This window comes from Thermobia domestica, chromosome 2 (genome assembly GCF_964235325.1).
Source record: "Thermobia domestica chromosome 2, izTheDome1.hap1.1, whole genome shotgun sequence".
Classification (NCBI taxonomy): domain Eukaryota; kingdom Metazoa; phylum Arthropoda; class Insecta; order Zygentoma; family Lepismatidae; genus Thermobia; species Thermobia domestica.
The window spans coordinates 116,889,533-116,913,072 of record NC_137455.1 but is presented as its reverse complement, the minus strand read 5'-3'; the positions used below and the strand labels follow the sequence as shown (position 1 = coordinate 116,913,072).

At 36.0% G+C, this 23,540-nt stretch overlaps 1 protein-coding gene across 1 annotated transcript in view; it reads right to left on the bottom strand.

Moving 5' to 3' along the window:
* The window catches only part of Sac1 (phosphatidylinositol-3-phosphatase SAC1), a 57,298-nt gene extending 37,944 nt beyond the window's left edge, over positions 1–19,354 (bottom strand). Inside the window, exons 1-3 of the mRNA XM_081745147.1 lie at positions 19,182–19,354; positions 5,915–6,009; positions 1,137–1,342 (exon numbers count right to left, since the gene is read on the bottom strand). Coding sequence (XP_081601273.1) covers positions 1,137–1,342; positions 5,915–6,009; positions 19,182–19,222 — 342 coding nt within the window. The 5' untranslated portion in view covers positions 19,223–19,354. The remainder of the gene's footprint in view (positions 1–1,136; positions 1,343–5,914; positions 6,010–19,181) is intronic.
* Between the last annotated feature and the right edge of the window lie 4,186 nt (positions 19,355–23,540).

The window sequence follows — 23,540 nt, the reverse complement described above, 5'->3', positions numbered from 1 at the left end:
TTGTCATGGAAGTCTGTGACCACCATTTTGCATAGGGTGCGCATACAGACTCGGGACTTATTGCAGCTTGTTTCTTTTCACAATATTTTTCAGATGATATACTACTTGACCCCCTTTACCTTTCGAAAATTGAGTTGGGTCTGGGACCCTGGGGCAAAACTTTGTCATTCAAAATGTGCGCCCCGAAAAATAATGGAATACGTGTTTGCCGATTTTTCTATCCACCCAACCGTTTCCGCAAAAATGGTCCGCTGTCAGAGTTTATAGACGCTCCGTAGTTATGGCACGCGCTCTACTTTGCAATGCTCTTGCGGACGTTTACAGCATCTTGCAGAAAAACGGACATCACTGTTTGCTTCCGGGGTACTAACATTACGCATGCTTTCCTTTTTGTGCATATTCTCCCGTTCGAGCCCAAATACTTTCCTTGTAAGAACAATAAGATAATGTACTATATATGGAACAATAAACTGTTCACAACACAAGTCAAGACAAGACAATATTGTGGTCATTTAGGGAATATGAAAATTCAAAATACGATTTTTGTTATGGGGGAATTAAGATTACGTTTTTGGGCAGATAAAAAAATAGATAAACTAATTTCTCTATGTCAGCCAAAACTACTTTGCTATAAAATGCTATGCGAAGTTTTTGTGCCTCCTCGTGGATGGCTGATGAGCATGATTTCTGAGGCACGTGGTCTCGGCTTCGAATCGTGGGGTGGTAGTTTCCTGGGATACAAAGATTCCGTCTTATATAGAATAAACTATATTAAGGTCAAATCAATCCAATAGAATGCAATTCAAGAGGTTTATCTGCTTTTTTATTATATTACTAAAAGCAATTTCTTAAGGAAACACAGTATCTGTATCATGTTAATGCCTTTGTTCATAGCATGGTACACACTTAGAAAATGGAAACAGGAAGTAAACTTGTTACACGAACAGGAATTAAAGAAAGAAAAAGAAAAATACTATCAAGACTTCAATCTGTTATTCATTTTAATCATAAGTATTTTTGAGAGTAGTTGATAACAAGAAGATAAAAGTGATACCATCTGTCAAATAATAATAATAATAATAATAATAATAATAATAATAATAACGAACAAAATTCAAGAAAATACCAAAACTTACCTGCTTTTCAGTTAGATGAAGCAGTGTTCTCGTATAAGAGATTACTTCAGTTTCTTCAATTTGCCAAATAGCTTGGTTATTTATTTCTCCGACTTTTTTCTTCTTCGTAATGACAATTAAATAAGGACCTGCTAAGAGTTTTATGGTACCTAGTATACCACATATTTGTTTACTACTTGATATTCGTGGAACTTGGCCTGCATTTGCTGAATATGATGCAAAGACAAGAAAGAATTAGTTTACTATATGAAACTAAAGGTTACATAAAGTATAAAGAAACAAAAATACTACATTTTACAATTACCAACAAAAGATGTTTCTACTTCACCAATTTCGTTTGAAATTTGCTAATTTTTGTATCTAGTATCAATCTCCTGTATCTCTTGATGTTTTGCTTCTATTTCTGTATTCATAAGTACAGCGAAATATGACGGAAAATATTTATGCATGGGAGATTAGTAAGAACGTGAAAATAATAATAATAATACATTAACAAACACGGATAGTAAAAAAACTTCTTTCAGAGCTAGAAGCTGTCGAAAGTACTTCCTGAAGCAAGCACTTTAAGCTTGAAAGCTATGGGATCTAGCTCAAGTTGTTTGTGAAATTATCAAGGAACTAGTACTACCTCTATCCATATTTGCGAATCGATCATATCTGCACAACGAATTTTACATAAGTTGAAAAATAGCGAAATTCTAATACCCGGGCTTATGTACTAAAATCTACTGTGAAGATACTGCTAATAAAAACGAGTCAATTTGTAAGAGATAATATGCAGAAAATCTAATTTGAAGCGCAAGCGAAGTAGGAAGGTATTTACGAAAACAAGAATTTTAACGAAGGTGAGCTTCAGCGTAACAATCATACGTTACTTTAGCCATTTTAAACGTTGTACCTCGACATACAAGTATTGCGCCGAAACCTCCGGTGTGTCGAGAAAAAGGACACTGAAACTAAAATGTACATTTTATAGAAAGGTTCATTTATATTTTTGAAAACAGCTATAATAATAATAATAGCTATTTTTCGTTGTTTGATAATCAGATAGTTGTAGTTAATATTTCTTTATTAGAAAATACAAAATTATTTGACATTAGCTATATATAAATAATTTTTACACATGTGCCATAGATTATATAGTTAGTGTGCCAAAAACTGAGAAGAATTGAAAAATGTTGCGTCATTTCTTACAAAAAAGGAACGTGTGAAAATTTTCTAACAAAGTATTGCACATTATCTACAAGGATGACTGCTTATTATACACAATGGACATTTACCTTGAAATGCCCTCGTACCATTTAGACTAGTAATAGAATATGTTTAAATTTTTTTAGGATGCAAATATCGGCAGGGGGAAATAATTTGCCATACTCAACATACCACCACATTTAACAATGTTGCACACCCAACATAAAGTTATATTTTTAAAATGGGATTACGTCAGATTATTACATATTTCAAATCTGAGTTAAATGTAATCTTACAATACTAAATTAGTTATTCAGTGTTACACAAAGAGCGCTACAGTATCACAAACATCCAAACTTTGGATGCTTCTCGAAAAGTAATAACAAATTTCGAGTAAATAAGAAGAAAGTTAGGGGAGGTGGAAAATTTGAGTTTTTTTTAAAGAGCTTTATGCAACCATACAGATGGTTTCCAATAAAGGTATATCAACTTGATATCTAAAATTGTTCCGGAGATATACAGATAGTGGACACTGAAATTGAAACATCGAACATGTGCGCAAATAGCATAGGATGTTTGCAGAGCTCACCAGAGCCATCTGGTAGTTTTGGGCAATGAGTCACGTATGCGGGTTCTTGGTAGTCATTTCAATAGAAAAGGTTCGTCAGTGAACGTCAACTCGTGTGTGTAGAGCGGTATAATGGGGGACATACCCAACTTCAAAAGAGGGCAAATCGTAGGGGAGCGTCTAGCGGGCGCATCTGCGTCCAAAACTGCAACATATTGTGACGTCTCACGAGCTTCAGTATCCAGGGTGATGTGTGCATATGAACAGGAAGGGAGAATCACATCCAGGAGGAGCAATTGTAGGGGAAACGGAAGTTGTCTGAAAGGGACGTCAGGACATTTGACTAAGATTGCTGCACGAAAACGGAAAACCACCTCATCGGCAATCACCGCAGAAGTGAATACACATCCCACAGAACCTGCGTGCACGAAAACAGTCCGTCCATACCTGCATAAGGCCAATATCCATGACAGGATCGCGATACCGAAGACTTTCATCAATAGCACAAATGGCGCAAAGCGGGTTCAGGAGCATAAAAACCTGGAAGCTGGATGGCCTAAAAGATGTCATATTCTCGAAAAGTCCAGTTACACTGTTTTCCAAACAAGGAGAGTGATCATCTGGAGAATCATCTCTGATGCATACAACTCAGACTGCTTGGCACTCACAGTCAAACATGGAGGTGGATCCATGATGGTTTGGGGTGCAATATTGGGGCAGACTTTGGGCTCCCAATTTGTTTTAGAGGGTCATCTCATTGTCAAGGACTATAGGACCATTTACACCCTATGGTTCGAACACTCTTCCCGGGCGGTGGTGCAATGTTCTAGGATGACAACTGCCCCACTTACACTGCTAAACTTAACACAGATTGGTTCGATGAACCTGACAGTGAGACTGAACATCTGCCATGGACCCTTCAATCTCTAGATCTCAACATTAATAAAAGAGTTGTGTTCCAGGATCCAACAAAAATTGCCAAATGGTAACGGAGGTCAAGTAGTACATCGTTGGTATTGTGGAAAGAAAGAAGATAAAACAAATCTCGAGTCTGTATGCGCACCCTATGAAAAATGATGGTCACAGACTCTTTCATGACAACTGTGTTGACATTATGGCTGCTTACCATTTTGTACAGAGTGAGCGTAGAGACTCGGGACTTCCTTCACCTTGTTTCTTTTTACAATATCTTTTCAACGATATACCACTTGACCTCCTTACCATTTGAAAATTTTGATTGGACCCTGTCTCAGACCCTGGAATAGAACTTTTTCATTCAAAATGTGTGCCCCTAAAAATAATGGGATACGTGTTCGCCGATTTTTCCATCCACTCAACTGTTTTCCGCAAAAATGGACCGGGGTCAGACTTTATAGACGCCCTGTAGTTATGTCGTACTCAACTTTGTCCTGCTCTTGTGGACGTTTACATCATCTTGCAGAAAAACGGACATAACTGTTTGCTTCCGTGGTGCTAACATTGCACATGCTTTCCTTTTCATGCGTATTCACCCGTTCGAGGTCAAGTACTTTCCTTGTAAGAAAGCAGTTTTACGAAATAAAATGTTTTGAAAATAGTCACTTTGTGAATTCCTTGTAACTTTGTTTCCTTTACTAGAATGTTGGCACATGATGGTCATAGTACTGCTGCGTCCGCCTCACTTGCCCTATTACTGTTGTAGAGGCCTTCAAAATTTGGATGTTTGTGATACTATGTCCTTAGTTTTTATCACTGAATAATAAGTGTAGTATTGCAAGTTTTGCTTAATATGAAAATTTTAAATGTGTAATAACCTAACGTAGTGCAACTTGAAAATATACAACTTCGCGTTGGGTTCGCAACAGTGTTAACCTTGTTGTATTGCGGAGTATGTCAAACAATGTCCCACTGCGTTTTCATTCTATTAGTTTAAAATTTACAAAGGCGTTTATAATCCACCCTGTATATGAGTGGTAAAATGATTTGTTATTACTTCTAGAGCATTTTTATTATTGTAGACGCACGCATAGCGATTTTAATAGGCTAACTTTGATAAAACTTTAAAGAAAAAATGTGGTGAGAACTATAGCCACTAATACCTGTAGCGCCCACATCTAAAGATAAAATTTATTGCCTGACAGGTGTAAAGAAGAAACATGCAAGACAATTTTGGGGGCAATACAACGAGACAGCTGAAATATTACAGAAACAAGTGAACAAGGTGACATTCCTTTAAAAGTGGGAACGTCGGGTGAGGCTACTGTATTTACAAGGAATAATCATACAGATAATAAACAGTAAATCTCTACGTACACGGATATGAAAATCCAGCGTTATTAAAAGTAAATAAGTAACAATAAAATAATTTGAAGATTCTTGTTGGAAGTAACTGGCGTCTCAACAATGGCGCAAGATTTTAACTGCGGTCGATTTTGATTCTGTTGCTTTACAACTGTCACGTAAACACTGCGATAAGCAGTTGACGATCGCTGTACGAACAAAGAGCGCATTATTACTATTAAAACTTATTACAAATGCAAGGAAAGTTGTAAGGAAACATTTTCTAAATTGCGTGGAGACTACCAGCCTGGTTGCTACCATGGTTGTGTAATAGGACACGGTTTTGATACATGTTGTCTATACCAATAAATTAGCAATTCCTCATTAAAGAAAGACGCGTGACTGCAAGAAACTGAGCCGTCCTCAGTGAAAATGTAATCGAAAAGTTCGTAAAAAAAAGTGAGCGCTAGCATAGTTGTGGAGGCAGACACTTGCAAAAATATAGTGTTGCATATTTAATCGCAATGTGTGTCCTGCTTTATTTATATCAAAACCATTTTTCGAATAAATTACGGGTTTTAATTAAATGAATGAATCCAGCTTTCTTATTGGGACACTTGTAATATGCTATTATTCGGATCATACGTAAATGTAAGTACTACTAAAATTCTATAGTATAACTATTGAATGTACAGTGAAGTATATTAATATACAATGAATGTATTCCAATCAAGATATATATGTGTAAAGTTAGACTTACCTTGTAGGCTAACTTCTTGGCTTACTCTATCTATTACAAGCAGCTCGTTATTGCTAGTTACAGGTTCTACATAGAATTTTTCTGGTGTAATGTACCTAAAACACACGAAGTATATATATATATATTGACTGATAGAGCGTATGGAATAAATCATTCAAAATTAGGAAAGTACTCGCCTATCTGTATCCCTAGAAGCAAAAAACTCAAGGAATTTCGGATACGTACATGAGGATCTTTTCTCAAGGAACAGAGACTTAACACATGTTATGCAAAAAGTTCTTCATAACTTGTACTAGCAATATCAGTGGAACATTTTAAAATTTCTTAAAGTAACATCTATTTTAATACACTAATTTTTTTACGTGGGCTCTGAACAAAACTATATTCTTTCCCCGTCAAAATCAATTATCTGTAAGTGCACTTACAAAACTAATACCTACACTGAATAATTAATTGTTATTTTCTAGATGTATGTGAACATTCTCCTTGGCAATACAAGAGTATTGCCCAGAAGAATATTCGCAGACATCTAGAAAATAAAGGGAAAAATAAATAATTGATTTTAACAGGAAAAGAATACAGTTTTGTTCAGCTCTCCATAAAAATTTAATGTCCCTCATGAAAACTTTTGAGAAAACAGGCAATGTACAGTGCCTGTTTTCGCATGTTTTGCTCATGTGCTACAGGTGTTACGTGTAAAGTAAATGGTTTGGAACAGAAACAGGCACTTATCCGGGAAATAACACCTGTTTTTGAATGTAATAATTCTTTCCTGACATGAAATCACATGTGTACACTGTACATTGACTGATCAGTACCTGTGCGACGCGCATGTACATGCAATGTTCAAAAGAAAATGTTGCGGGCTGCAGACATGTGCAGATCAGCGAGTGTAAGTGCATGTGTAGCACGTGGTATTTAGTGAAAACGTGTCTGCGTATGTAACGGTACCAACACATACACTGTACTCCACCGATATTGTAAACATGTACATTTGCGTTCCAGGCCAGCCGGTATTTTAAATGTTGAACGAAAATTTTCTGCACATTACATATAATGTGTTCCGTTTTTTAACGTGATTTTCAGCTATGCTGAATTTCAAAAGAAATCTGCGGTGAACATGAGCTGTTTTTTCCCTGTATTGCCGAATGTTCATGCAGGTTCCAGAGAATTGTTCATCTAGCAGGAGTTTGTCGTTTACATGTCTGGTACATGGTATGTTTTTATTACGGAAAATAGGATTTCCAGGTGGTTTGTTTTAGCAGAAAAGGGTTGTATAAACATGAACTGTACATGGTATGTAGTGACAGCATGTATTTGCAGGTTACAGAGAAACAGTACACTGTCTGAAATATAAAAGAAACATGCCCGGTAGACAGAATGTTTTAAATCCGAGAAAAGGCCATTTTCAGATGGGTTTCTCATAAAAAAAAAAGGAAGCTGTTTTGTTATTAAGTGTATGTTGCTTGTATCAACATCATGTACATGCAGTGTCCAGCTACTTGTTGCTTTCGAATGAATTCTTGAATTTCCAGCAAAACAGATTAATATCGACAATATTGGAAGGCTCACTGTGTGGGTAGAAATTTGCAGGTGCGAATTTATATTTTCCTGGACCAGCAGCAGATACTGGTATGTTTAGAAACACTGTGTTGCTGGAAATTCAGTCTTGATTCTTATTCCTTCAGCAAAATTTCGAACTCAAGTTTCATTCAACAGTGTACATTTTATAATTACCACAAAATGGAAAATAGCTAGTAGGTCTAAAGACTAGGGACAGGTTAAAAAACCGAAAATTGTGCCCTATAGTGTAGATGCCCGCTATAGAGACCTGTGCATTCAGTGTAAACTAATCGAGAAATGTAGTGTTCGTATCGTCTGAACCACCTATTTCCAGTTCCCCTTTCACTGCACGTTTGTGATCCCTGTACATTGCATGCTCAGTGCTCTCGAACATACTAGAATAGCACTGGTCTTCTTCCTTTTACATGCAATGTTCAGCGGATGATCAACTGCTGTTGAAGAGAAAACACGTTAAGATCAGTTGCAAAACATGCAGTCCACAGATGCTGCGTTCGGTTATAGATACAAAACATGTGTTTTCCAAGTACAAACCAGGTGTTCACTTCTTCCTTGTTTACCTGTGTTTTTCCGTTTCCAGGAACTGAACACGCAATGTTTTTAAAAAAACATGAGCACATGATCAGGCGTAAAACAGTGTTCCAATTTCAAGGGTTTTCCAGGCGCATGTTGTACATGCGCATGTAGGGTACATGTTTTTTTCTGCTGGGGCATTAAAACAGATGTTCCTTCAAAAAGTACGTTATAGAAATTTTAAGATGTTCTACAGATATTGCTAGTACAAGCATGCGAAGAACCTCTTAAGTAGCCTATTTGTCCCTCGAAAAATGCCACTAGTGTACGTATCCGAAATTAGGACATATTTTAGCTGCTTTCAGGAATACAATTACTAATCTTAAGTAATTTACTAATTTTCTAATCGTCAATTAAATAACAGCCACTTTACGCTACCTAATAAATAACAAATAGTAATAAAAATCGATCAAGTAACAACAATACAGAGAGAGAGAAAAGGCTCAAAACACCATTTTATTTTAAAAGTCACAGAAAAGAGAATAAAGATTATACCGGAGGATAATGGACTTCTATCACAAGTGCAGCATTTGGAGAAAAAAAAGTGTATATTCATTCCTCGTTTCAACAGACTAAAAGAACGAAACAGCGGTCTGACGTTGCTGATGTCTGTAAGTTACGACCTAAGTTTGCAGTGGTTAATATGTAGTTCTTTTTTTTTTTTTTAAAAAAAAAAAAGAAAAAATCTATATTATTTCAGAAACTGCTCTGTAAAATACATATAGTCAATAATATGACATATATTTCTTCAAGTGAAAATTTTCAATCTTGCTTCACTCCTTCCCGGTCTCATCCGGGGATAGAATTAAAACCTAACGGCTTTAAGGAACACAGTTATACAATGTATATAAAAAATACAGAGATACTACATAATTTTTCGGGAAGTATTTTGTATATTTATCAAATTAAACGTAAACGAAACTGCTCTTCGTATTATTATTTTTAATGAGTCCTCTTAAGTAATATATACTTCAGGATTGGCAAAACACATGGTTTTTATTGAAAAAAAAAAAAAAAAACAAACAAACAAGAAACCCGTTTTTTTTTTTTGTTTAAACCCTTTCTTTTTTTTTTTTAAGATTAAATAATTTGTTCTATGTATTTATATCACATATGGACAGAAATAAGTTTGTTTCACCTTGGTGTCTCTATGCAAGAACCGGGTTATGCTGGAAGGGGTTACATAAGCTTAAAGCGGAATTCAAGAAGTTTCTCGACTTACATCCGAAAGAAATCTTTCCTCTATTTGGACTCGAAACCGAGACTAATTGGCCGGTACGTCTGCCGACTCACTCACGAAGGACTCCTGATAAAAATACGTTGACTGATCTTTACATACTTCTTAATTTGTATATCAGTAAGAAAAGTGAATAAAGATACGAATTATTTGAGTCCACTTTGGCTCTCACCCATTTATACATAAATAGATACCAAAGGTGCTTCTGATTTCAATAAATGCCTCTCGTGGGGTTTGTATAACCTCCCCCCTAAAGTACGGCATTTCGACGCATTTTATCAGTAGTAAACATTATTAAAATTAAACAATACTTAGAATTTTTCTTTGATTGCATTTGCATAACAATAATAACAAACCAAAATAAAAATCACAAAAGAAACATTCATAAAGTATGAAAATATAAAAATAAAAGTTGCTTTTGTAGTATAATAGGATGTCTACTAAAATTCCAAAATTAAAAATGAAATGAAATCTTTAAGTTTTACGTCCCACGGTTATGCCGGTAAGGCTAAAGGAGACGGTGATGATGAGAGATGAGTGAAATGGTGGAATGAAGAAAGTGGGAGGAAACGGGAGAACCCCGAGAAAACCCACGAGCACGGTGTTTGTCCACCACAAAGTTCACTTGGCGGGGGCTAGGATCGAACCCGGGACCCCAAGCACCAGAGGTGAACGCTCTACCACTGAGCCACCGCGCCCCCCAATTCCAAAATTAAATTTCGTGACCTTTTCTTTACCAAATCATAAAATTTCCTAACATTTTCAAGAGCAAATTTGGATGCGAATTAGGCCGAATTTTCATCCATGCGATAGAAACGTACTTTGCTTGCGATTTGGTAGCCTCTAAATCCGACCATAGACATTTTTGGTCGTGAATTTTGACGTTTTATAGAACGAAGTTTTCCAATCTGTACTTACATTTGTACAGTTAAAAAAAATCGAGACCCCAAAGCTAAATTTCGTGACTTTCGTGACCAATGGACATCTAGTATAATGTCTTTGTATAACGAATGGGGAATTTAGGTCTGAATATAATACGAATAATATACGGGAGTGAAACGTGATAACCCACAAATGTATGTTCATCAAAATTTTACGAACACTTACACTTTTACGAATATTTTTCGTTTTTTGGTTTAAACCAGTTAAAAAAAAAAAAAAAAAAAAAAAAAAAAAAAAAAAAAAAAAAAAAAACTGGTTTAAACCAGCCAACCCTGATACACCTATTTTAGAATTGTTGGGCCTGAATGTATTAAAATTCACTACTTAATCTACTTTTGGGAGACCGTCAGTTTATTTACGCGGGCGGTCGATATACATTCTGGAAAAGGATTTATTTGATCCCTGACTGAATAAAACTAATATTTTACTTATGATCTTGAAGCTTTGCTGGCGTCTACTATTAATCCAATGTTCTCGGGATTGCTGCCAGAGTGAGTGTTGAGCTTTCGTTACCATACAGCGGCAACATCTTCAGAGCTATGTGTTGGAGTGTGCTGGTCGTACAATTTATATTGTGATCTTTAGGAATCTCTGTGTTTCTATTGGTTGTTTTTGTTGGCCAATGGCGTGCTCTGAAAACAACCAATAGAAACACAGCGATTCCTAAAGATCACAATATAAATTGTACGACCAGCACACTCCAACACATAGCTCTGAAGATGTTGCCGCTGTATGGTAACGAAAGCTCAGCACAGCAACACTCACTCTGGCAGCAATCCCGAGAACATTGGATTAATAATATTTTACTTCTTCGCCAACTTACTCGACTCATACCTGTTGTGTTTTATGGTTATGAAACATGGTCGCTTGAGGGAAGAACGCAGACTGAAAGTATTTGAAAATAAAACCCTGAGACGAATATTCGGACCCAAGAGGAACGGGAATGAGGGAAACTTCATAACGAAGAACTGCAGAATTTATGCGGTTTACCAAACATCGTTACGGTCATCAAGTCTAGGAGGCTCAGGTGGGCAGGTCATGCAGTCAGAATGGAAGAAGGTAGGAACGCTTTCAAAGTTTTAACTGGAAATCCAATCGGAAAACGTCCATTAGGAAGATTTAGGAGCAGATGGGAGGACATTAAAATGGTTCTCGCAGAAATAGGAATACAAAGTAAAAACTGGATCCAGTTGGCTAAGGATTGAAGTCAGTGGAGCTTTTGTGAACGCGGCATTGAACCTTCGGATTCCATAGGCCATAGAGAAAGAGAGAATGTATTTAAGTTAAGTACAACTGCACAACCACCATGAGTGAGTGATTAGCTTTTGCGTTTCTATCGGGAAGTCCGGGATTCAACCTCGCATTCGACCATTTTGACAAAAGTTTTTCTTAATTGTATCTGTGAATGTAGAGATAATGCGTGTACTGGTCGACTTCCTTTCTTATCGATTTTAAATTGTTGTTATTACTAATTACCAGCAGTGACGGATTTGCGAAGGGGGTTAGGGTGGGGATGTTTTACGGATGAAGCTTGTACCCCGAAATTACAGAATTTTAAAACAAACGAAATATTTGTTATGCCTTTACTCATAAATTTCAAGCTCTTCTCAAATAAAAATTAGGCATTTTTAGAAAAATTAAGCATTAATAAGAAAAGCCCCTTCCAAAATACTTTTCTAAGTCCTCCACTGATTATCAGTATAAAATGGTCTTCAAGGTTATATCCGGAAGGTTATTGCTGAATATACAAACAAAACGAAATATTAGTTATGCTTGTACTCATAAACTCCCAAATAAAATTTAGGAAATTTTAGAAAAAACAAACATTAAGCAGAGAAACACATCCCAACATACTTTTCTGAATCCGCTACTGATTATTTGTATAAAATGGTATTCAAGTTTGTATCCGGAAGATTATTGCTAAATCACTGCACAGCTACAGTATAACAAGAATGTGGAAATACGCTTTGACAGATATACTAACAAACGTATGCTCTGACGGATATATTGAAAAACAAAAGTTTAACTTATGTGCTAGAGTAGGCCTACTAATCTCTAGGAAATGAAACACGGATGACTAAAAAGAAATTATGTAGAAAAGAAAAAAATGTCGATAACTCAGAAGTTAAAATAAAGTTAGATATCTTCTATAGTTGCCCTCAAATACTACGTACTTTATGTTTACTTTAATTCATAAAACATGTGCTCCATCCATCATGATGTTGAATTCCAGAGCGAAATATGGTATTTAGGTCATGAAATCTTACTAAACTTTAGAGTATACTGTAAGAAAGCTATTTAAATAGAAAAATCATGAAAATGAAGAAAAGCCAAGATTTCCAAAATTCTCGTTTTTTCCCAAAAAAGCCGGCTTTTTATGTGCAAAAAACCACCGATTCAAAAAAGCCGACTTTCTTTTTTGCATCTCTACAATTGACAGTGACTTAATTTAGAAGATTAAAAGAAATGATAGAATATATATTTGGAGTGTTTTGCCCAATGAACACCATACATCACTGATATAATTAATTATGAGTGTAATGTTTTTGCGTATTACATATTGCATGCAAGAAGGAAGAAAACACTGATCATACAAAAATTAGAAACTCCAACCGGAAGTAGGCTCAAATCTTGCAAACGGTGCGAGATATTTAAAAAATAATCGAAAGTTCCCCTTTATGATACCCCTTTTCATCAAGACATCTTTCACTTGTGCCTGTAAAGGGATATGTACAAATGTTGTGAGGAATGACAAGGAGATTCATGCTCATATGTGAATGATGCGCTGTGTAGCGAGCGCAGGTTCAGCTAGCATTAGTTATAAAAAAAAGAAAATAATTTGTGATTTTTTTTATGAACATAATATCCATAATCACATTACGAACGAAAAAAAAAAAGCCCTGTACTTTTAGTCAAGCACTCTAACCAATCTGACAGTGTAAAATAATTGATACACTCTAAATATACACCATAATACAGCAAATTCAATATTTCTGGTTTAAAATCAGGATTTCTACACTGAATCGGCTGTTCCAGATCTTGTCCGTTACTTCCTGGAATCGAAGTCCGTAAAAGCGAAAGATGAGAGCAGATTAATTTCTAGCGAATGAAAAGGTGTTTGTAATACTGTATCACAATAACAGAGCGGATTGGAAACCAATTCGAGCAGATGATCAAAATAAATTTTTAAGTTGTGTGTGTTTGCTTCTTTAGTACTTTCTTTGTCATATTAATAACTTCTATACGAGAAGGAAAATGAAGAAGTGAAATCTTTCAGTTTGTCGTCCCCGATTATGTTCTTTAAGCTAAAGGAGACGATGGTTAAGGCAAGTAAATGAAGATGGAATAATTTGTGGAATGATAAAGTGGGAGGAAATGTGCATACTCTGTAAAAACCCACGGACACGAGTCGTCCACCACAAACTTAGTTCTCGGGGATCGAACCAGGGACCCTATGCATTATACGAAAAAGAGAGAGACTTAGTCCACTAATTATAAACGACAAGAATTATTATGTACAATTAAAGAACTTTTACAAAAAACAAAATATTGTAATACAAACTGATAACAGAAGTGAAAACTGAGTACTGTAAAAAGAGAATATTTGCATAAAAAAAATTATGCAAGTAAAGGAGGCAAAGTTATCACTAATATCGTTGATAAGAAATAATAACTCTTTGCGGATGACATCGTGCTGGTGAGTGAGACCAAAGGGCTTAGAATTAGTAAAACCAAGAGAGAATATTTACACTGCCCTTTCAGGAAAAACGTAATCGAGAATACAAGAATACGACTGGAAGAAGAGGTGGTAATGACAACGAAATTCAAGTATTTAGGATCAATGTAGCAGGAAAATGCAGGAATAGAAGATGTAAACTAGAATTAGCAGCAGTTGGACAAAATGGAGCGAAGTGGCAGGAGTATTAGGTGTGACCACAGGGTACCAATATGCCTTAAATGAGAAGTTAAAAACTGTAGTGAGACCTGCCATATTATACGGAATGGAATGTTGGATGACGAAGAAGAGAGAGAAACAGAACTTGCATGTTGCGGAGATGTGTCAACTGACGCGGAAGGAAAACAATGAAGTGATCTGGGGGAACAGTTAAGATGAGACCAGTAGTAGAAAAACTACAAGAAAGTAGATTGAGATGGTTTGGGCATGTAAGATCATCTTTGGAATACGCAGCTCACCGAGAGGATGCTGTAGAACTAAATTGAAACGAGCACGAGGCCGCCCAAAGAAGAAGTGGGGATATAGTTTTAAGAACGATATGGTGCAGTGTAGTGTCACAGCTGATGTGACACCAGATAGAAACAGGTGGAGGACAGCGATTCGAAAAACCGACCTTAGCTAAGTGGGAAGAGGTTAAAAGAAGATTGATAAGAAAGAAAGAAGTGAATTATATACAGAAAAAGGGTTGATAAAATTTGAACGAAACTTAATTATTTGTCGAAAAAGAACACAAGGAAAACAAATTCAGATTTTAAAAGTAAAATAAAGACAATGGATTCCATCTTTTCTATTATCACTAAAGAATAATTTGATATATTTTAAAATTAACTAAAATCAAAAACATTACTTGGAACAGATGAAATAACTGTAATTGTATGAAAGAAAAATAAACAACATATCCTTAAACCACTGCAATCCATATTTAACAAAAGTATAGGAATAGGAACGTCCCTGGATAATTTAACCCATAAAAGCTAAACGTATAAAAGGGTCAAAGAAAGCTGACATAAATAATTGCAGACCAATTTTATTACTCACTTATTGAGCCAAGTTATTGTAAAAATATATCGAAAATTGAACAGTTGCTTTTGTGAAACAACATAATGTTTCTTCAATGGTTTCCGAAGTAGTAGAAAAACATCCGATGCTACATATAAACAGAATTTATTAGTAAAAGCAGGGATAACAACAGAAAGGTAGTTACGGTATTTTTAGACCTCGCAAAAGCACTTGACAAAATACCATACAAAATTCTGCTATGCAGACTTGAGAAATGTGCAATAGGACAAGCAGAATTATCTTCGTTTGGTAGTTATTTAAATAACAGAAACAGACTGTATAAACTGGAAATTTTCGAAGTGTATTAGAAGTATAACACATGGCGTTTCACAACAAACAGTCTAGGGTTAGTTCTACATAGGCATATATAATCTTTTGTTGATAATATTTCTCTTACTGTTCTTAGCAAGACAAAATGAGATAGCCGATGTTTATAAAAGCCGAAGCAGAACTGAAAAAATTCAAGTTATGGCTCAGTAATACCCTGTGCTAAATGCTGATAAAGGTAGACCAATAGGTATTTGGTATTCTCGCCTACTTCTGTTAGATAACCAACGAATAAATCATTAAAATTTAGTAATTGTGACAATACAGCAAGCTGTTAATGTAAAGATCTTACTAATGAAGAATATATAAAATATTTAGGAATAAACACTACACTTAAAACGGAACTATAATATCAATACCTTACTAAAGTTTTAAGACAACTGTCACACACATTTGTCCAATTGACAAATATAGTTAATTTGAGAATACTGCGTATGGTGGTGCACCATGCTCTTGTACAAAGCATATTACGGTATATTAAGTTGAGGTGCTGTTGATTCCACACACTTAAAACCATTAATTGTACAGCAAAACAATATTTTGAGAGTATGTCTTAAAAATTGATTAGGTAAAGAACTAAACTTAAAAACTCCAAATAAAAAAATCAGTTTTCTATATAAAGAAATTAGTATGAGATCTACTTTAATTTCTATTATGAACATTTTTGAGGAAACACGCAATGTTTTGTACATGGAACTGCCTGTAAAAGCCTGTCAGATTTTGACAGGTAATATACAGGCGCCTGTTTCGCCGAAAACACATGTAAAGAAAATATTACAGGCACATTGTCTTCAGGTGTTATGCATGTCGAAAAAGTATTAAACTTCTGTTGGAAATTTTGCACGGAAACACGCGTTGTGCAGGGCCTATACATTAAAATAAGAACATGTAATGTACACGTAGTCAAACACATGTGTACATGCGAAGTGTGAACCCACCTATATGCAATGTACACGTAAACGGAAAATGGAATGGTCATGATTGCCAATAAATGGATTAAACAGGTGTAGGAAACATGTATGTAATATTCAGGCACCAAGTCTCCAGTTCGTCATGCACATCTGCAAGGTCCTGACACATGTATAGTACATTGGAATAGAATTGGACACATTGCCTGTAACTTGCAAAGTGTGAACTCACCTACATGCAGTGTACAGGCAATGCACAGATGAATGGGAACATGTAATGATCATGACTGCCAATAAATGGATTAAACAGATACATGTAGTGAGTAAATAGCTTAAACAGGTAAATACGATGGACAAGGTTGATTGGAGTGAAAGATTCGCGTTACAGGCGTAGGGAACATGCAATATCCAGACATAAAGTCTCCACTTTGACACGCACATATGCAAAATACACATATATACAGAGGCGTGCGCTGACCTTTGAATTAGATGGATCAAATGGTAGTATTAGTCCTTAAAGTATGCAGCCTATATTCTAGTAGGCTAACACCTGTATTTCACATGTATTTAACATGTCAATTTCATTTTCATCAAATGAAAAGCAGCTGTCGTCAGATCCGCATGAGGTAACGTATATGTCAATTACATGGAATATGTCGGTTACGTACATGTCATTCCTTTCTCTCTACATGTTGTTTACTCGCATATTTTACGTTGCAAGGTTGCAACCCTATCAACATGAAAACTACCTGTTTCCGTGAAATGAACATGCAATGATCTTGAAAAAAAATCGATACCTGTCTCATGCATTTAAAAGTGTTCCGTTTTCAGGCGCATGCATGTGCCTGTAAAAATATGCCCGTTTCACAGGTGCCTGTAAACCACCTGCATTTTCTGTCTGGGTTACCAGAAAAATAATATAGATGAATGGCAAGCAATTGATCATCTATATGAAATCGGAAGTGTAACACAAAAGCATCTATCCTAAGAAAGAAGAACTAGACCTCAGACTCATTATGTTGAATAATAATAATAATAAATTAACGTTACAGTCAAAAGTAACATGAAAATATAAAAACATTGAATTCACAATGGGCAGAAGATATGACAAACGAAACAGTGTTACGAAAGTTACGTTCAGCATAAATTATGTATTAATAAGCTGATTTAAAGAAACCGTCTTACACACAAGCATCTGATTATACAAGTCTTTACCTCATTACGGAACGGGTTATACTGTTCAGGACTGGAAGACGTACTTCTGAAATTCCGAAACCCTATCATCCTTGGAATACTGGGTATTTAAAACGGTATTTATGTAGGAAATCTGGAACTTACATTTCCTTTGGGTTAAATTCCAAAGTTGGGCGTCCGTTTCCAGCGAAATTTTTAAAATTTACAGGAAAGATATGGATAATTTGATCGTTTGTGTGCATGATAACATATAAGAGTCTCGAAAAACCTGTTTATTTGTTATATATAAGCGGTTATAAACATGGGACTATACGGCGAGCGGACGGAACTACTTGGCGCAAGGTAACCGAACACTTGCATTGTGGGAAAGAAGCGAGCATTTATGTTATCAACATGGCGAATGTACAAGGGCAATGAACTAGCAGTTTTAACATTTGTGAAGCAATACGTTGATAACGAGCAAAATCTTTTAAAAGTTTGTGAAGAGCACGGATTAATGAACCTAATAACAAATTGCAGAAAGTGTGGAAAGAAGATAACAGCGAAAAAACTTGACGAAAGCGGACACCCAACTTCGGAATATATGCCTTTCCTTTAGACAAGGAGGAACTAAAATTTGAATTTAGTCTATTTTCAATATGTGATGTCGACTTCATTTTCTTTCCTTTTGCATTTTGAGAGTAGGTCCAGGACATGTAAGGTACTTAGTAATATGAGAAACAGTGTGTTTCCACTAACATTGCTTACATATACCCACCGTCGCTGACGCGCCTGTTATATATGGACGCACCCTTGCGAGCGCCCTACGCTCGGTAGATTAACACAATCTTAGTACTTAGCCCAAGTATACATATCAAAAATACGGTAGGATAGCACGTCAAACGATTTTGATTTGAATGTGATCTACTGAAAAAGTCATCAAATATTGAACAAAGCGAACAAGTGAAAGAAGAATACATGCTAGGTTAAGCATTAATGTGACTAGACAGTATGATTCTATGAATACCGGTAGCTTTAATAAAGTATATTAAGCTTTACTAAATATCTTAATTAAAATCTATTTGCTTCGTACCTACTCCCTACAAAGTGCAGGATTACTAACTTCACTCCACCCTGAATAAAAAATATACGTGCAGTTTTACTATACGGATCCATAGTATAAGAAGTAGTAGCAGTAGGAGTAGGAACGGGTTAGAAGCCCAGCAGGGGTTGGTTGGGTTGTTCTCTACATAAAATGCCCAAATTAAAGACTTGCGAGAATTTTACTGTACATTTTACAATCTGTGGATCCTTATAGTAAAACTGCACCAAAATATATACAATTCTTGGTTGCAGTGACCGCCTAGCACAGGTTGGTGAGTGATTTTCGCATGCATAATTTTCACATCTTATAAATCTATACGAAATCACTTGGACATATACTAAGGAAATGATACTAGAATGTATTAGGTATAATTTAAAGCAAAGAAAGTAATTCAGTGGACGGCAGCTCATGAAGTAGTACGTTTGTTTTTAAAAGGGGAGTTCTGATTACAATGATTCAAACTAGTTTTCGTGTTTAAATGAAGACTTTGAACAATGTTCAGACATAGCTAATACAAAACAGTTTTAATATAAAATACTAACTTGAAACAGCTGTATAATACAATATAATATAGTAGACTGTTATACTGTACTGAAAACAAACAATATATTACGCTTAGCACTTACAATGTGAAGTCACTGTAAACATCGGCAATATTAGTGGTCATATTGGTGTCTACTATGGACTACTATAAACACATTACTTAATTACAGTTAATAATTCTTTTAATTACAACCCGGTACTTAATTCCTCCTACTAACGGGCTCAGTCATCCTCTGCTTCTTTGGAAACGGGGTTGTAAATTTTTTCAATTGAAAGTATCATGGTAATTTATAATAGTTATCATTATCAGCCTACTTGAAACTGAAAATCGAAAATTTGATATTGAGGTCACAAAATTGCCATAGAACTTTAATTATCCGTAAAATATAAATAAGATATCTGTCCTAAATACTTTAGTAGGAATTATAACATTAAACATGCCTTTTTTTGGGGGGGGGGGGTCTTAAGTTCCAATTCTCAGTTAAGGAATTAGAAAAGGGCTCATTCCGTATCAAACTTCGCAAAATTTTAGGTGCGCAATGGAAAGCAAAGCATGCGAGAAATAAAGGCGGATTTTCATGCCCGCGTTAGAACGGAAGCATCACATGTAGCGCATTCACCGTAAATTATTTTCGTTTTCATGCATCCGTGCGTGTATTGCGCCAAATTACTACTCCCTAGCTAATGCGCATGCGTAAAATAGAAAGTTTGCGACTTCCGCCATGTTAGTCAGTGAATACAATAGTGTACGCGCGCTACTTCCGTCAGAATTGAACAAATTTCTACTCTGACGCGAGTGTAGCGCGCCATCTCCGATGCGTGATTTCATTGGCTGTTTAGCACAATCGCTCGCAACTCACGGAGGTAAAGGACACATGAAAATCCGCCTTAATTTTCAATTACTGCAAAATAAAAAGAAAATTTTTCGTTGTGACACAAACTGCTATAGAATGAGCCGTTTGGTCGGTTCTTAAGAAAACATTCTTGGGTCTCATTCGTAACCATCAAGGTAGATGGAATAAGGTGTAAGTAGAGTGAGTGAGTGAGAGAGATAGAGAGAGAGCTTTATTCCGAAGCCGTCTGCAGGAAGGCAAAAGATCGTTTCTGTTACAAAAATATTTGCAGAGGTGCCGATACTTTGTGAATAAAGAGGAAGAGGGCGTATGGCAGTAGCGCAATGCAAAATTGTCGGCCCCCCTCGCAGGATTATTTTTGGGCTCCCTTCCTATGAACATTAACTTCCTAGTATATTATGTCCTTGTAAAAGACAATGGTTAATAAATCATAATTAACACATTGACTATGTAATGTAATAAACTTACAATTAAAATTAATACTCATCGAAAAAAAAAACAAACAAACAAACAAACTGCTGAATGTCGAAGTTCATTTGAAGCGGTGTAATCTTCTAAAATTTTTTGTTGCAAATATTTCTATTGTTTCATTTACATCTATTGCTCTCTCTCTCTCTCTCACACACACATTCAACACTTAAAATACTGAGACCGGCCAATCGTTCTTGAGACATGGAACTGCATAAATAGTTCTTTATCAATGTTAATTTTGAAAAAGATCGCCCTGCTGTAGAAACAGTCACTGATAAGGTCAGAAATAACAAAAAAGCTGGAATACTATAGTTATCTATTAATAGGAGATATGCTAGTTCCCGAATTGTTCTCAACTTTATTTCATTCTGTAAAACCAGTGGCGTATTTAGGGGGTGGCTTCCGGGCTTAAGCCCCCCGAAATCTTACTTAGTATAGTAAAGTAAATGAAATATTTTGCAGAATTTTCACATTTCCAGGAAAAGCCCCCCCGAAAGTTAGCAAAGCCCCTCCCGAAACAAAATCGTAAATACGCCACTGTGTAAAACCAATTGAGGGGTTTAGTGCAACAGTGGTCTAACCCACATTTTTCAAAAATGAAAAAAAAAAACAAGTTAAAGTTAAACACATGAGGTTTGTTTTGTACAATATAGCAAAACAAGCATAGGTGGGTGAATATATCATACATTGTATCCTCGTCGCCAAAAGTGCCTTTAGATCACCGTGAAAGGTATGTGACTAGGGATGCGCACGAGTCGAGATATGTCTGGAATCTCGACTCGACTCAACTCGAATTCGAGTCGAGACACTGTTTGTAAAATTCGAGACGAGTCGAGACAAACGTATTTCTCGACTCGAGTCGAGACAGCTGGTAAAAATCTCGACTCGACTCGAATGTCTCGAATATCTTTCTATAATTTTTAATATTATTTTGAAGAAAGTACTCGCTCAGAAACACTCGGCACGAGAATTTCGGAAACTGCAGGACTTGTCAAGTGTTCGAGGAGTGCTGTGGTGATTGTCTTCGACAAGTGGTTAAACCAAGGAGAAAAGACGTCCAAATTTTAGTCACGCATACCTTGGTCCAGGCTCCAGACCAGAGTTAAAGATGTGGAGAAAAAGAACGAGGACAGAAAAAGAGAAAGAGAACGAAAACAGAAAAAGAACGAAAATTCAGATGGCTCACTGACCGTTGGGAATTATCCCTTAGTTGAAGCGATGGTTGGAGTAATAAAACCAGTTAGTATTTCCGCTGTTGTATTGTTGATTTCACAGAAATGTTCAAAAATAAGCAAAATGTGACTCTGCACAAGATGTTTACTTACCCATAGTTTTGTTATTGTCAACTGAACCCGGAGTGTCTGGGTTGTTTCTGTCCCTTCTCACTTTACAACTTGAGAGGGGAGGGGGTATTATCATCAGGGTACCACTAGTAGTACACCGCTAAAAGAAATGCTTTAGTGCTGCGTCGGAAGCGGCATGCTTTGTATATATTTCTTAAAATGTTATCCATTCATAAAGTATAAATTTCCCCTTCCTCCCCTGATTCTGTTTCCAATACAAAGAACCGACTCTTTAAATGAAGAACAAACCCTGAACCTTCCCGAAAATGCTAAAATGATTGATGCGTACAAATAACAAATCTGTGGATGAATCAAAAAATGCAGATACATGAGAAGATGATGACGAAGATAACAGTGCTTGATGCAGTGCAGTCCACCACATGTAAATAGATTTGAAGGGTTCATATTTGTGTATGTGTACGTGTGTATGTGCTTGTTTCTGAGTATTTATATGCGCGTGTGTCTTGTAATTGTTATATTAATATCCACTGGATTAAGTGAAAGTATAAACTGGATTTGATGACTGCCAAATTGACGTCACATTGGTAAGTCATTATTTTTTAATATTTAGTAATATTAAATTAGATTATAGTTAAGCGTCGTTTTTAGGAGCAAAGCTCTACAAGACGTGAACGTACTGTTTAACGTCGGCTTTGAAACACATGAGCTCCTACCATGAATCAAACCTCGTTCGAGAAAGGCGCATCGCTAACAACATAGCAACGGGGAGCTAAACATTTAGTAATATGTATATTAAGTTGTAAAATTATATTCGTTTAATTTTCACTAATATAATCTTCATAACGTATAGCATTCGCTAGACACGTTATCTTGTTTAAAAACAAAAAAGCCTATCTCTTATGTTTCCGTCTCGGGGTTGGACTACGGGATGATAGAAATCCGAAAGAGATGTTTTTATTATATTTTGTACAGTAGATCTGCTCCTTCATAATCTCCGTGTTTGATAAGAATGAACCTCCCTGGCTCACGAAAATGTATACATAATATAACAAACCATGCACATTAAATGCCAGACTAATATAGCAAACATTGAAGATGCCCCCCTAGAAAATTTTCTTCGGCCGTCCATGTCTGGAGGTACACAATTTCGCAACTCAGTGGGTACGATGTGGATGTATTCAAAGTCCACTGATTTACCCATCAAATTTAAATTTTATAAAATATTATCAGTGAATACTAACCTGAGGAGAACTACTTTTTTTAATTCGATCGCTAAAGGAGTTTTTTTTTCACCAGGTCTCGATAATCGTCCGGTACGAAAACTGAAGTTTGTACAAGTGTTTCACCAGCAAATTTTTTGAGAAAGGGGTCTTTCAGGAGAGTTATTTAGGGGTAATTCCTGCGTTTGTTATATACATACATAGATATAAATATAGATATATTGTATACATATAAAGATAGATATACTGTATACATATAAAGATAAGTAGGAGCGGATCTTTAAAATTAGTTCGGAAAGATAATATGAAAATCTGGCATAATTTGCAAGAATCTATCTAGTCTAATATAAATAAAATAAATAGTTTGTTTGTGTGTTTGTCTGTCTGTATGCGGCCTGGGGACCAGACGAGTGGACCGAGAGTTACCAAATTTTGGTCAGGGGTACCTTGGCCTAGGCCCGAGATCAAGACGAAAAGTTGTTTTCAAATTTCGAACCAGGGGAGTCTCAGGGGAAGGCGTTTACCGGAACCGGCTTGGGAACCAGACAAATTGACCGAGAGTTACCAAATTTTAGTCACGCATACCTTGGTTC